The sequence below is a fragment of the Narcine bancroftii genome, chromosome 3 (assembly GCF_036971445.1).
Source record: "Narcine bancroftii isolate sNarBan1 chromosome 3, sNarBan1.hap1, whole genome shotgun sequence".
NCBI classification, from domain to species: Eukaryota; Metazoa; Chordata; class Chondrichthyes; order Torpediniformes; family Narcinidae; genus Narcine; species Narcine bancroftii.
In genome coordinates this window covers 50,378,859-50,392,505 of record NC_091471.1, presented here as the reverse complement: position 1 = coordinate 50,392,505, position 13,647 = coordinate 50,378,859, and the positions used below count along the sequence as shown (strand labels likewise).

Genomic DNA, 13,647 nt, shown 5'->3' with positions numbered 1-13,647 from the left:
CTTGCTATATCATCTCCTTATCTAATATTTGCATCTCCTTGATTTGTGGAATATCTGCTGTTAATAAATCAACTTGTTGATCCATTTTATTATTTGGAAGAGAATTTGCAAAATCTAAAGCTTCCATTTCATCATCAAAAATTTCTCCTGATTATTTCCCAAAAACACTTTTAAGTATTGCAGGGTGATGAAATGAAAACTTATATCCCTTTTTACTAAAGCATGGATTTTGCAGGATTAAATTCCTTTCTTCTTTTCACCACAACTACCCTATATACCCTATTCTGGATATAAGAATAGTTTTTTACAAACCACTATCAAAAGACCTTGAAATTGATGAGCTCTCTGAACCATAATTTCAAAATATTCTCCTTATAAAACCATATAACAATTACAGCACGGAAAAAGGCCATTTTGGCCCTTCTAGTCCACACCGAACTAAGTACCCTCCTCTAATCCCACCTGCCTGCACCTTGCCCATAACCCTCCATTCCCCTCCCATCCATATACCTATCCAATTTTTCCTTAAATGACAAAATTGACCCTTCTGCCACTACTTCTACTGGAAGCTTATTCTATACAGCCACCACTTTCTGAGTGAAAAAGTTCCCCCTCATGTTACTTCTAAACTTTTGCCCTTAACTGTTAACTCATGACCTCTTGTTTCAATCTTTCCTACTCTTAATGGAAAAAGCCTATCTACATCAACTCTGTCTATCCCTCTCATAATCTTAAATACCTCTATCAAATCCCCTCTTAGCATTCTATGCTCCAAAGAATAAAGACCTAATTTGCTCAATCATTCTTTGTAACCTAGATGCTGAAAGCCAGGTAAATTTTTCATAAATCTTCTCTGCACTCTCTCTACCTTGTTGATATCCTTCCTATAATTCGGTGACCAAAACTGCACACAGTATTCTAAATTTGGCCTCACCAATGCCTTGAACAGTCTCAACATCACTTCCCAACTCCTATATTCCATGCATTGATTTATAAAGGCCAACATACTAACAGCCTTCTTCACCACCCTATCCATGTGAGATTCTATCTTCAGGGAATGATGTACCATTATTCCTAGATCTTTCTGCTCTACTGCATTCCTCAATGCCCTCCTATTAGCTATGCATATCCTATTTTGATTATTCCTACCAAAATGAAGCACTTCATACTTCTCAGTATTAAACTCCATCTGCCATCTTTTAGCCCACTCTTCTAAGTAGTCCAAATCCCTCTGCAATCTTTGAAAACCATCTTCACTTTTTAAATATTTTATTTAAAAATTTAAAATCACATAACAAATAAAATCTTTTTAGCTGCAGAGGCAATGGTACCCACCAAAGTGGACCGAGATATCAAATTTTAACACCAATATTTTTCAAATATGGCCTCCAAACTTCAATTTAAAAAATTTTATCTCTCAAATTGTATGTTATATTTTCTAAAGGAATATAAGCTTTCATTTCATTATGCCATCTTTTCATATTTAAAACCAAATCCGATTTCCATATAATAGCTAAATATTTTTTAGAAGCAGCCAAAGCCAAATGTAAAAATTCAATTTGATACATAGTCAATCTCAATCCTAAAGCAATTGACCTAATATCTCCTAATAAAAATAATAATGGATAAAAAGATAAATTCACTTTTAATACCCATTATAAAAACAATTTAATTTGTAGCCAAAAACCATTCACCCCAGTCCAAGTTGAATGCACCTTGTGGTCCCCTCCTCATAAAAACGAACTGGGCCGAGTGGAGCTCTTTGGGGAGATGAAACAGCCAGGTGTCGTGGCGTGCCAGTGGTGGGGGAGCTAGGGAGGCCAGTTGCCTGCGTAGGTCTGCCAGCAGGATTTTGTCGGTGGCTGTGGTGTCAGGGTCTGTGTCGAAAAACTCACCCAGCAGGGAAAGCGGTGCTCCATAGACCATCTCCGCTGCTGAAGCCTGCAGGTCCTCCTTGGGTGCCGTCCTAATCCTGAGGAGGACCCAGGATAGTTCGTCCACCCAGTCTGGTCCACAGAACCTGGCCATAAGCGATGCCTTCAGGTGCCTGTGGAGCCTCTCCACCAACCCGTTGGACTGCGGTGGTATGCTGTGGTGTGGTGGAGCTTGACCCCCAGGAGCTTTACTATCTGAGTCGTCAAACGTGAACTGCGCCCCTCTGTCGCTAATGATGTGCGCCGAGACTCCAAAACGGGCGATCCATTGGCTGACCAGAGTCCTGGCACATGTCTCTGCGGAGGTCTCCTTAATCGTGATGGACACTGGCCACCTTGTGGCCTGATCCACCATCGTGAGGAAGTAACGAGCCTCTTTGGACACCAGCAGGGGCCCGACGATATCAACGTGGATGTGTTGGAATCTGCGAACTGCTGAGTCGAAGTTCTAGATGAGGGCTTGCGTGTGTTGCTGGTTCTTGGAGATCTGGCATTTGGTACAGTTCCTGGTACAGTTCCTGGCCAGTTCCGCCACCTCCCTCTTCAGCCTGTGCCACACAGACCGCCCTGCGACCATCCGCATGGTCTTTACTGCTGGGTGTGTGAGATCGTGGATTAGACTGAAGACCTTCACCCTCCAGTGCGGCGGGATCACCGGTCGCGGTGTTCCTGTTGAGACATCGCAGGGCAATGTGTCCGGGCTGCGGGGCACCCAGACATCCTTGAGTTGGAGGCCCGAGATGGCAGTCCGCAAAGCCTGGCTCTCCACACCTGTCCTCTGTGCCTGAGCCAGTTGCTCGTAATCCAGGCTGGGCAAGAATGTTGATGGCTGGATGGGAGAGCGCATGCGCTCTACATTGTCCTTGCCGGCCCTGTATCGGATGTCGGTCGTGAACTCAGGCACGTACGAGAGGTGGCACTGCTTTATGGCGGAACACGGATCCTTGGCCATTGCCAGTGCTTGAGTGAGGGGCTTGTGATTTGTAAAGACTGTGAATGGCCTGCCCTCGAGAAGTAGCAGAAATGGTGGATTGCCAAATACAGCGCCAGGAGCTCCCGGTTGAAGTCACTGTATTTGAGCTCCAGCGGGCACAGCTGTTTGCTGAAAAAGGCCAGTGAGCGCCATTGTCCATCGAGCCACTGTTCCAGAACCCCCCCCACCCGCCGTAGCTGAGGCGTCTACGGAGAGCGCTGTGTGTGCCTACGGCCGCAGGTGCACCAGCAGTGTGGCGCTAGCTAGAGCCTCCTTTGTCATGATGAAAGCCCTGTCCATCTCCTTTGACCACGATAAAGTCTTTTCTTTGGTGGGCATGAGCGCGAACATTGGGCGCATAGTGCGCGCAGCTCTGGGGATGGGAAGAAGGTAAAAGTTGACCATCCCCATGAAATCTTGGAGGCCTTTCAGGGTGGAGGGTTTGGGGAATCATTGAACAGCTGCTAACTTCTCCGGTGCTGGCGCGGCCCCAGCCACCGAAATGGGTATCCCAGGAGCTGGAGGGACTCCTTGCCGAACTGGCATTTGGCTGCGTTGATCGTGAGGCTGAAGTCCACCAGCTGGGCAAAGAGTGTGTGGAGGTGGGCTTTGTGTTCGTCGTGGTTGCAACTGGCAATGAGAATATTGTCCATGTAAATGAACACAAGGTCCAGGTCTTTTCCAACGGTGTCCATGAGGCGCTGGAATGTTTGGGCTGCATTTTTTAGACTGAAGGGCATACGCAGGAACTTGAAGAGGCCAAAAGAGGTGATAATGGCCATCTTACCCACGTTGTCTGGATGCACTGGGATCTGATGGTATCCCCACACAAGGTCCACTTTGGAGAAGACCCATGCGCTGTGGAGTTTGGCGGAGAAGTCCTGTATGTGGGGCACCAGGTACCTGTCAGGGGTGGTTGCATCGTTCAACCGAAGGTAGTCCCCGCATGGTCTCCAGCCCCTGGATGATTTCAGGACCATATGGAGTGGCAATGCCCAAGCGATGTCCAAGCACTGGACGATTCCCAGTTCCTGGAGCCTGGATAACTCCTCCTTTGCCTGCTGGAGCTTCTCGGGCAGCAGCTGTCTGGGACTAGCATGCAGCGGGGGGTCCTGTGTGGTGATGTGGTAGAAGACCCCATGCTGGGGCAGGGCGTCGTTGAACCGAGGCTCTAAGATGGCGGGGAATTTGTGGAGAATCTCGTCGAACTCATCCCTGGTGGTGGCTATGGTGGTGATTTTGGGCCTGCGGGCTTCTGCTGTGTCCAGTTGGGTGGAGTGGAACATTTGGGCGTTGACCAGCCTTTTGCCCTTCATGTCAACCAGTAGGCCTTGAGCTCTGAGGAAGTCTGCCTCTAACAGCGCGGTGCCCACGGAAGTTAGGATGAATCTCTAATGGAACTTCTCCTTTTCGATCTGGATCTATACCCTGCGGGTGCCGTAGATCCTGATGGTGGAGTCGTTGGCTGCCCACAGGGTTGGACCTCGAGATCGGGTGTGAGGCTCTAATGCTGTGTGGGGAAGGACACTGAACTCAGCCCCTGTGTCCACTAGAAATCTGTGGCCGGTGGATCTGTCCATCACATGAAGGAGGCTGTTTGTGTGGCCAGCCATCGCAGCCATCAACTGTGGCAGGCCTGGTCATTTCCCTGAAATCTGGAGGGCTGGTGGCACTTACAGGCTTGCGCTCCCCAGCGCTGGAGGTAGAAACACCAGGTTGACTGGCCCTCTTCAGGTTGGTCTTGGGAGTGGCTTGTGGTCGGCTGGCTCCTGGTCTTGCCACCTGGTTCAGGGCTTCCTCGTTCTCCCTCTTCGTGCGCCAGAGGGCATTCGCACAGGCTGCTGCTCTGCTCTGCTTCGAGAAGTCTTCATCTGTGAGGAGCAGCTAGATGTCCTCCAGTATTTGTTCCAGGAATATCTGGTGGAAGAGAAAAGAAGGCTTGTGGTCTTCTGCCAGAGCCAGCATTTTGTCCATCAGTGCCGATGGACTACGGTCCCCAAGGCCATCTAGGTGAAGGAGTCTGGAAGCCCGTTGCTGGGGAGTTAGCCCGAATGTTCCAAGTAGCAGGTTTTTGAGGGCGATGTACTTTCCCGTAGCCGGTGGGGGGGGGGGGGGTGGGGGGGAGGGGGTGTGGTGGATGATGTCGTCCACCCTCGTAGCCATATCTTGGTCCAGAACCCTCACGACATGATAGAACATCGTGGCGTCTGAGAAGATGTTGCGGTGTTGAAATTTTGCTTCCTCCTGCCTGAACCACGTTCTCAGTCGGTAGATCCAAAAGGGGGGAAGCTTGATGGAGACAGCGTTAACCTCTGCTGAATCCATGGTGTTTAGAGTCCAGAAATTCATCTGGGCTTGTCGGGGTCACCACTGTGGCGGTGTGAACAGTGAGAGAGACACAACCACCATGTTGAGGGTCATTAATGACTGTTTTTATTCAAATTCAGCACACCCCTATAAGCTCAGTCACCTGGTGCATTGTGACATCATAATCACTGCCTAGGGTGCGCGCTGGAAGGGATGCTGGAGTCAGAGAGAAACCTCCGATGATGCCATTTCCCCATGGCTGCTCCGCCATGTTGCATTACAAGTGGGGCCGGTTCGCCATGAGGATGTGCGCCGTCACAATAATAACAAAAAAAAGTATTAGAAGGGATTTGAAACTTCTCTTTTATGTGATTGAAAGACAAAAATCTTCCTTCTTTAAAACTAACATCAACTTTTTAAATCCCTATTTGATTCCAAATTTTCAAAAACTGGTTAGCCATGGTAAAAGAAAAAAGTTTATTCTGATAAAAAGGCATTTTCACTGAGATCCTCCCTTTCCCTCCTATCTGATAATCAATTTTATTCCATTTTTCAATTAAATGTTTTAAAATTGGTGGATCTACACCTATTAATAATTTTGAATTCCATATATAAATAAATTCTGCTATAAACCTCATTAATTTGATTAATTTGATTCAACTTTATTTTAGCCCAAATGGAAGATTTAGTGGTATTTATAAATTAATTAATAAATTAATAAATTTCAATTGTGCTACTTTATAATTCTGAAAATAAGGAAGCTGTAAACCACCCCCCCCCCCCACCAACCAGTTTAAATTTCTAAGTCAATTGTTCCAAAGGTACACTATTCATCTTACCTTTCCATAAAAATTTTCGTGTAATCCTTAAAAATTTTTTGAGGCACCAAACAAGAAATAGAGTGAAAAAGATACCCTTGGAAAAATATTCATTTTAATACAATTCACCCTACTTATTAAAGTACTAGGTATATCATTCCATCTATTTAAGTGTTCTTTTAATTTTTTCAAATAATGAAATACAATTTAACTTATATAAATTTTCTAAATTTCTGTCAATTCTAATTCCAAAATATTTAATCAGGATATTTGTCCATCTAAATTGAGCTACATCTTTACAATGTTGGTTCTAATTTTTTTTGAGCATTATGTATTAAACCTCACTGACAAAAGGCAAAGGAGGAAAAACCCAACACCCAACCCCAACCAACCAATTTCCCCCTGCAGCCGCTGCAACCGTGTCTGCCTGTCCCGCATCGGACTTGTCAGCCACAAACGAGCCTGCAGCTGACGTGGACTTTTTACCCCCTCCATAAATCTTCGTCCGCGAAGCCAAGCCAAAGAAGAATCAATTTTGTGATATTATCCAGACTTATCAAAATGGACCAACTCAGGTAAATATTGATTTATTCTATTTGCCAAAACTTTAGCTACAATTTTATAATCAACATTTAATAATGATATAGGTATATACAACTCCGGTTTTAATAAATCTTTATCCTTCTTAGGTATCACTGTAATCACATCATTCAAAAAAGACGCGGGTAAAGCACAAGTTACAGTAGACTGTTTTAATACTTCTATTAATAAAGGCATCAATAAATATTTAAATTTTTTAAATAAAATTCAGACGTAAATCCATCCTCTCCAGGAGATTACCCATTTTGCATAGAATTTAAAGCTTTAATTACTTCTTTCAATGTAAATGGAGAATCTAAGTCTTTCCGAGCTTGGTAATTCAAAGAAGGTAATTGAAGCTTATGTAAAAAATCATCAATCACTTATTCATTAGTCAATGATTGAGATGAATACAATTTGGTATAATACTCTCTAAAATAATTATTTATATCATGATTTATAAGTAAATTTCTTTTTAACAGCAGTAATAACCCTTGATGCTTGCTCTGCTTTCAATTGCCAAGCCAACACCTTATGTGCCCGTTCTCCCAATTCATAATGTTTCTGTTTAGTTCTATCGATCAATCTTGAATAAGTTTGAATTGAATTATAATGCATCTTCTTATTTTCCAGTTCTAATCTCTTTTTCTCTGATGGATTTTTTTCTTTTCCAAAATTGTAAATTCCTTCTCTAATTTATCTATTTCTTGAAGATATTTCTTTTTAGTTTTAGCTGAAAAACTTATAATCTGACCTCAAATAAGCCTTTAATTCATGCCATGTAACAAATTTATTATCAACTGAATTAATGTTAGTGTCAAAATATATCTGTATTTGATTCTGTATAAAATCACAAAATTCTACATTTCTTAACTACGGTGAATTGAACCTCCATCTATAACTATCTCAGTTCTGTCTGAATTTAAGCATGACATCACCAGTGGTGAATGATCTGAAACAATTCTAGATTTATACTGTACATTTTCTATCTTTCCTTGGAAATGGGCCCAAAATAAGAAAAATCCAGTCTAGAATATGAATCAAACCGATAAGAATAAAATGAATAATCCCTCTCTCTAGGATTCAATCTTCTCCAATATCCACCAAGTTTAATTCTTTGATCAATATCAATAATTTTTTAGCCATCTTAGTCTTAGCCAAAGATTTTGTGGATCTATCTAAAATCGGGTCTAAACAATGATTAAAATCTCCAACAATTAATACATTTCCATGTATTCATGTCAAATTAAGAAAAGCATCTGAAATATTAGGAGCATAAATATTCATAAATATCCAAAATTCCAAATAAATCTAACAATTCACTAATCTACCAAAAGGATCACTAACTACTAATTATAACTTAAATGATAGATTTTTATTAATTAAAATAGCTACACCTCGAGCTTTAGAATTGAAAGATGAGGCTATAACCTGTTCTACCCATTCCTTTTTCAATTATTGAGGTTCTTTCTCTGTTAAGTGAGTTTCCTGTAAAAAAAGCAATATCCACTTTTAATTTTTGATACGTGCTAAAACTCTCTTTCTTTTAATTACATTATTGACCTCATTCACATTAAGTGTAACATAATTCAAACTTTGTTTTGACATTTCTTCATTTCTTGAAAAAATATAGAACACTTCTCTCTACTCCGAGATACCCCAATCCCATAGCCAAACTTCCAAACATCTCCAAGAAAGAAAGATAGAAACCTCAAATAAGAAAAAAAAACCCAAAAGGGCTGATTAGGTCTACGCTAACTCCCTTAATCATGAGAAGTGGACCTGCCACTGGTGGTACAAGGCCTCGGAAGTTGAAAGCGGAAAAAAAGGAGAATCCGCCCCCTGCCCCCCCAGACAGAATATCATTAAAAAACCTAATTCAATCAAATATGATAAGCTTCTTCAAGGTCTCTATTAGCTTGATCTTCATCAGTTTCAACTTGAACTTCAATCAATGGCCCCCAGATGAATCCTCTCCTCTCAATTTTTCTTGACCTCCCTCTTGTTGTGATTTAGATGGAGAACCTCCAATCTGCTGAATGTTGGCAAATTCCAAAACTTCAAATTCATTAGAAAAAAATTGAGAATGATATTGTTCATAAAAAAACTTTAAGGACTGCTCAGTAATGAAATGCAAATTTATATCCCTTGTTCCACAGAATAGACTTGACTGGGTTAAATTCTGCTCTTTTCTTAACAATTTCATTGCTCAATTCAGCATAAAAATTACTCTGTTATTCTGAATTACCAAAGAACCTCATTGTTCCCTTGCTCTTTGAACTGACATTCTTAAAATCATTTCCCTATCTTGATAATGTAAACATTTAATCAAGACGGAGCGTGACAGTTGTCCTGGATGTGTTTTTTTCCTTTTGGCCCTATGTGCTCTATCAAGCTCCAAACCATTTTGAAAGTTCTCCAGTCCCAATATTTCAGGCAACCATTTTTGAAAAAAAATCACTGAATTATTACCTTCAAAGTCTTCAGGCAGACCAACTATTTTTACATTATCTCTTCTGCCCTGATTTTCCAGCATATCAACTTTTTGTAATAAACCTTCCTTCTCAACTTCCCATGCAGTGAAGGAGTCTTCAGTTTTATTAACTAAAAACAATCTTCATCATCATTAGGCAGAACTGAGCACAGTGATTGACCCGGCAACGGTTTCTTTCTAAATGCCCTATGTACTCCATCTAATTCAAGTCCATTTGGGAAATTATCAGGTCCCAAAATCTCTGGGAATCCATTTTTGAAAAAATTGTGACCTTCAAAACCTTCTGGCAATCCACCAATCTTCACGTTATTTCTTTGACTATCCAATCAATGTTTTTGTAAAAGTTCTTTCTTCTTGACACTCCAGGCCATAACTGAATCTTCCAACTTATTGACCACATCTTTACACTGATCTACTTCATCGTGATATTCTTGTAAATTTTCTTCAAGATTTGCAACTTGCATTTTAACTTTATCAACCACTTTAACATATCTCTTAACTTCCTCCTTAATTATCTTCATTTCTCCTTTAGCATATTCAAATTGAGTATTAACCATGTCTAATAGACCCATATTGTAAATTAATTTTCTGACTTATTGCTTGCAACTGTCTTATCAGTTCCCTGCCTATACCTTGCCCCTTAACTTTAGGTACCTTTACCTGCCCTGTTTCCTCCTGCAAATGAGCCTATTGATATTGCTCTTCTGCCTTTTCCTCCACTTGCTTTCTTTGGTCTTCTTCCTGCTCCACATTGCTAATAGATGAAAAAAATTGCCTATTGCTCTTGACCTTCAATGCTGGTGAGAGCTGTATCAGTTTCCCACTGTAGTTCTGCTCGATCCATTTTGCGCATGCATGAGAGTTCACCCATGTGCATTCGCTCTTGCAAGTTTTGTAGTTCAACGGTCTTATTCTGGACACTGGTACCATCTTCTTTAGCTCCCCGGAGAAGTGGTGCCGGGGTCACTTGTACTTGTGCAGCTGTCACTTTCGTCACCTGTGGAGGAGAAAATCCAGCATGTTGCTTAAACTGTGTCTCTGATGCCAATCTCACACTTTAAGCTTTTTATTCTCATCTTTCAGCACCTTTTCAATTTAAATAACATTGCTCTCATCTTCTGCCAGTTGTTTTCATTCCATCAGTTGAACTGTGTGTGATAATATCCTTAGTTTGCTGTGAATTGCTAGCATTCTATCTGTGATCAGCTGCATTCCTTGTACTTAAGCCATAAATAAAATAAGTATTATCAATCAATTTTCACACAGTTAATTATAGACTAATTCTTAGCAGTTGGGTCATTAATTGAGAAATCCTCAGTTACGTGAAATTGTTTCATATACGGGCTGTTGGGTTGTCAGCACGTCAGTGCCTCTACTTCCTCAGGAGTTTGCGGAGGTTTGATATGACATCAGAAATCCTGGCAAATTCCTACAGAGATGTGGTGGAAGGTGTGCTGACTAGCTGCATCATGGTCTGGTATGGAGACACCAACACCCCTGAGCATAAAGCCCTCCAAAAGGTAGTGAACATAGCGCAGGACATCACAGGCAAAATCTTCCGCACCATTGAGTGCATCTACAGGGAACGCTGCTGTCAAAAAGCAGCAGCGATCATCAAAGACCCACACCACCCAGCACATGCTCTGTTCTCACTGCTGCCATCAGGAAAGAGCTATAGGCGGCACAAGACTCACGCCACCAGGTTCAGAAACAGCTGCTACCCTCACCATCAGACTCCTCAATGACAATCTCAATCAGAAACTTATTTAAGGACTCTTACTTGTGTACATCCTTGATTTTCTTTTGTTCTCTCTGTATTGCAGTCAATTTGTTTACATTTGTTATCTGTTTATAGTTCTTTTTTTGTGTACAATTTAATTTTTGCACTACCAGTTAGTGATAATTATGCCACACGTGCAGTAAAAAGCAATATCAGGGTTGTATGTGATATTACGTATGCACTCTGACAATAAATCTGAAATTGGTGGTGTGAGTGGTGGTGGTGGGCGGTGGGTTTGCAATAACAAATTAGCAACCTAGATGTTCTATAGAAATTCAGGTACACTTTAAAATAGATTTTGATTTGCCATCCTCTATTTTGTGATCCAGATAAGAGTTTGTCATTGTTCCCTCATTCCTGATGAAAGGTTATCAATGAAAATGTCATATCTGTTTCTCTCTATATAGATACTGTCAGATATGTTGAGTATTTTGAGCACACACTTACATGAGGGTCAAAGTTGAGACATGGCGCCAGTCTTTTTCCCATTGTAAGGGAGTCTAAAACTAACAGGTGAGAGGGAAAAATTTAAAAAGGATTTAAGGGTTAATATTTTCACATGATGGATGATGGGCATGCATTTGAGCTGCCAGAAGAAGCTGTAGACATACAATAGTGCTGTTTAAAAATCATATAGGCAGGTACTTAGATAGGAAGATTTTAGAGGAAGATAGGCTAAACACAGGCAAATGGGATGAGCTCAAGTAGACAACTTGGTTGGCATGTGCGTGTTGGGCTGAACTACCTGGTTCCATGGTCTACTACTTGATGACCCTTTTGGAGTTCCAGCCTCCAACGTGTTATGAGTTTATTTCCCAGTAGTTTACTTGTTTATTTCTGATCAAAGTCACCGCAATGAATGTTTATTACTCTGTATTGGAGAAGGGAATAATAAGAAACCTGATTCTTTCTTCACTATTTCGTACAAGCTGTAGACCATTGAGCTTTGCTGTGCATGTCCTCAAAACACATTAATCTCACAGAAGTACACACATACATGCACATTTTTTACAGAGCACACACTCAAACATAATACCATTGAGAAAGCACACCAGCAGCCTGTGTCCAGATGTGGAGAGAGATTGGAGCTGGAGGTCACTCTTCAATAAACTCTTGTGAATTTTTCTTGCATTTTCCCGACCAGTATCAGAATATCCCTCCATACACTGACCAAATGCAGGTAATGTTAATAACTCTCTCTCTCTCTCTGTCTCTTACTTTCTCTGTCTCTGTCTCTCTCATCCCTCACTATCTCCCCTGTTTTACAATGGTCATTCTTGCGGTGAGGGTTACACTATCAAGCAGCACTAAATAATTTAGGCCAGTATTCCTTGTAGTTCAGAACACTTATGGATGATCCCATTCAAACAGAGAAGATTCCAAAGGGCCTTGACAAGGTTATTCGTTGGGATGTTTTCTCTCGTGGTTGAGCCTCCAACAAAGGGGACAGAACAAAACAAGAGACTGAGGTATGCGGGAATTTCTCACAGAGTGTGGAATCTCTGAAATCTCTGCGCCAGTAGGTGGTGGAAGCTGGATCATGACCAACACAATGGAGGGCTTTGATTCTTCATGCTTCTGCACAGAGAGGCAGTACTGGGGCTTATTTCTGCAAGAGTGTATGTGGTCTGAGAGAGATGAAAATTATTGTTTTGCCAGGTGCCTGCTACCCAGTGGATTCTGACAGAAGAACATGCTGCATATTATATGGCGAATCGTGTTAATTTACACACCTGACCTCAGAGGTTTGCTGGGTGAAAGGGTAGGTTGAGCATTATGGCCTCTGCTGCAGGAGTTTCTGTTCATTGAACATTCTACCAATTAGCTGTTTTTTTTGTTTTTCTACCCACAGTCGAGGCTGGGGTTTCTGTCTCAATGATCCACCAACTAAACAAGAATTAGTGGTTCCCATCATAGCTCCAGGAGTGCTGTATGATGTCCATCATCAATGTCAACTCCAATATGGGCCCAACTCTACCGTCTGTGAGCAAATGGATGTAAGTAACTCCCTAGTTTGTTTGTAATTGAGAATGCAAATGGGAGATGTAAGTGGACAAGATTATGGCATCATATTCAAAGTTATAGTCTCAATGTTTCTCATGGCATGTGAGCTCAGACCCACATCATGCTTCTCCTGTGCAATGATGGAATTTGGGGATGCTGCTGCTATCCTAGGCAATTACATGAATAGCAAGTGTATTCAGCCGTAGCTCCTGACAAATCACACGATGGCATTGGAGTTGCGCATGGACAGGTTCAGTGTTTCATTCCTGAGCCTTTTGTCAGGAACTGATGTTATGGACCTTGACTATTTTATTTTTTTGACAGGACTGAACTTACTGCAAGGGATTGACAGCTAAGCTACCACTAGGGGACTTTGGCAGCTATCAATGGACTGAACTTGCTGCGGGGGATTTGGCAGCTTCTAGGAGCTGTAGTAGTGCTAAGCTGCGACGAGGAAATTTTGACAGCCGTTAAAGCACGGGAACCACGCATTAGAAGTCCGTGGACTCGTAGGAGAGCAAGCCTGCAGCTGCTAACCTCTCCATTAATGGGGAGAGCTGGAGGCAGTGTTGGGCAGTTAAAAAACCCCAGAGTGCTAGTTCTGGAGATGTTCGTTGGTGGAGTGTGCTGGACTAACCAGTGCCTCTCCTGTGCCCTTCAAGGAACAGGACTTGTGTGCTGGAAGGACACTACTGAACCCTAAGGAGGGTTTTGGGGGGGGGTCACCAGACCACTCAGGACAAGGTGTCCAAAGAAGA

General features: G+C 42.1%; 1 protein-coding gene across 2 annotated transcripts in view; it reads left to right on the top strand.

Moving 5' to 3' along the window:
- The window catches only part of adamts12 (ADAM metallopeptidase with thrombospondin type 1 motif, 12), a 727,938-nt gene that overhangs the window by 326,776 nt on the left and 387,515 nt on the right, over positions 1–13,647 (top strand). For both annotated transcript variants that reach the window (XM_069924031.1, XM_069924030.1), the window contains exon 9: positions 12,738–12,882. In XM_069924031.1, the coding sequence (XP_069780132.1) occupies positions 12,738–12,882 (145 nt within the window). The remainder of the gene's footprint in view (positions 1–12,737; positions 12,883–13,647) is intronic.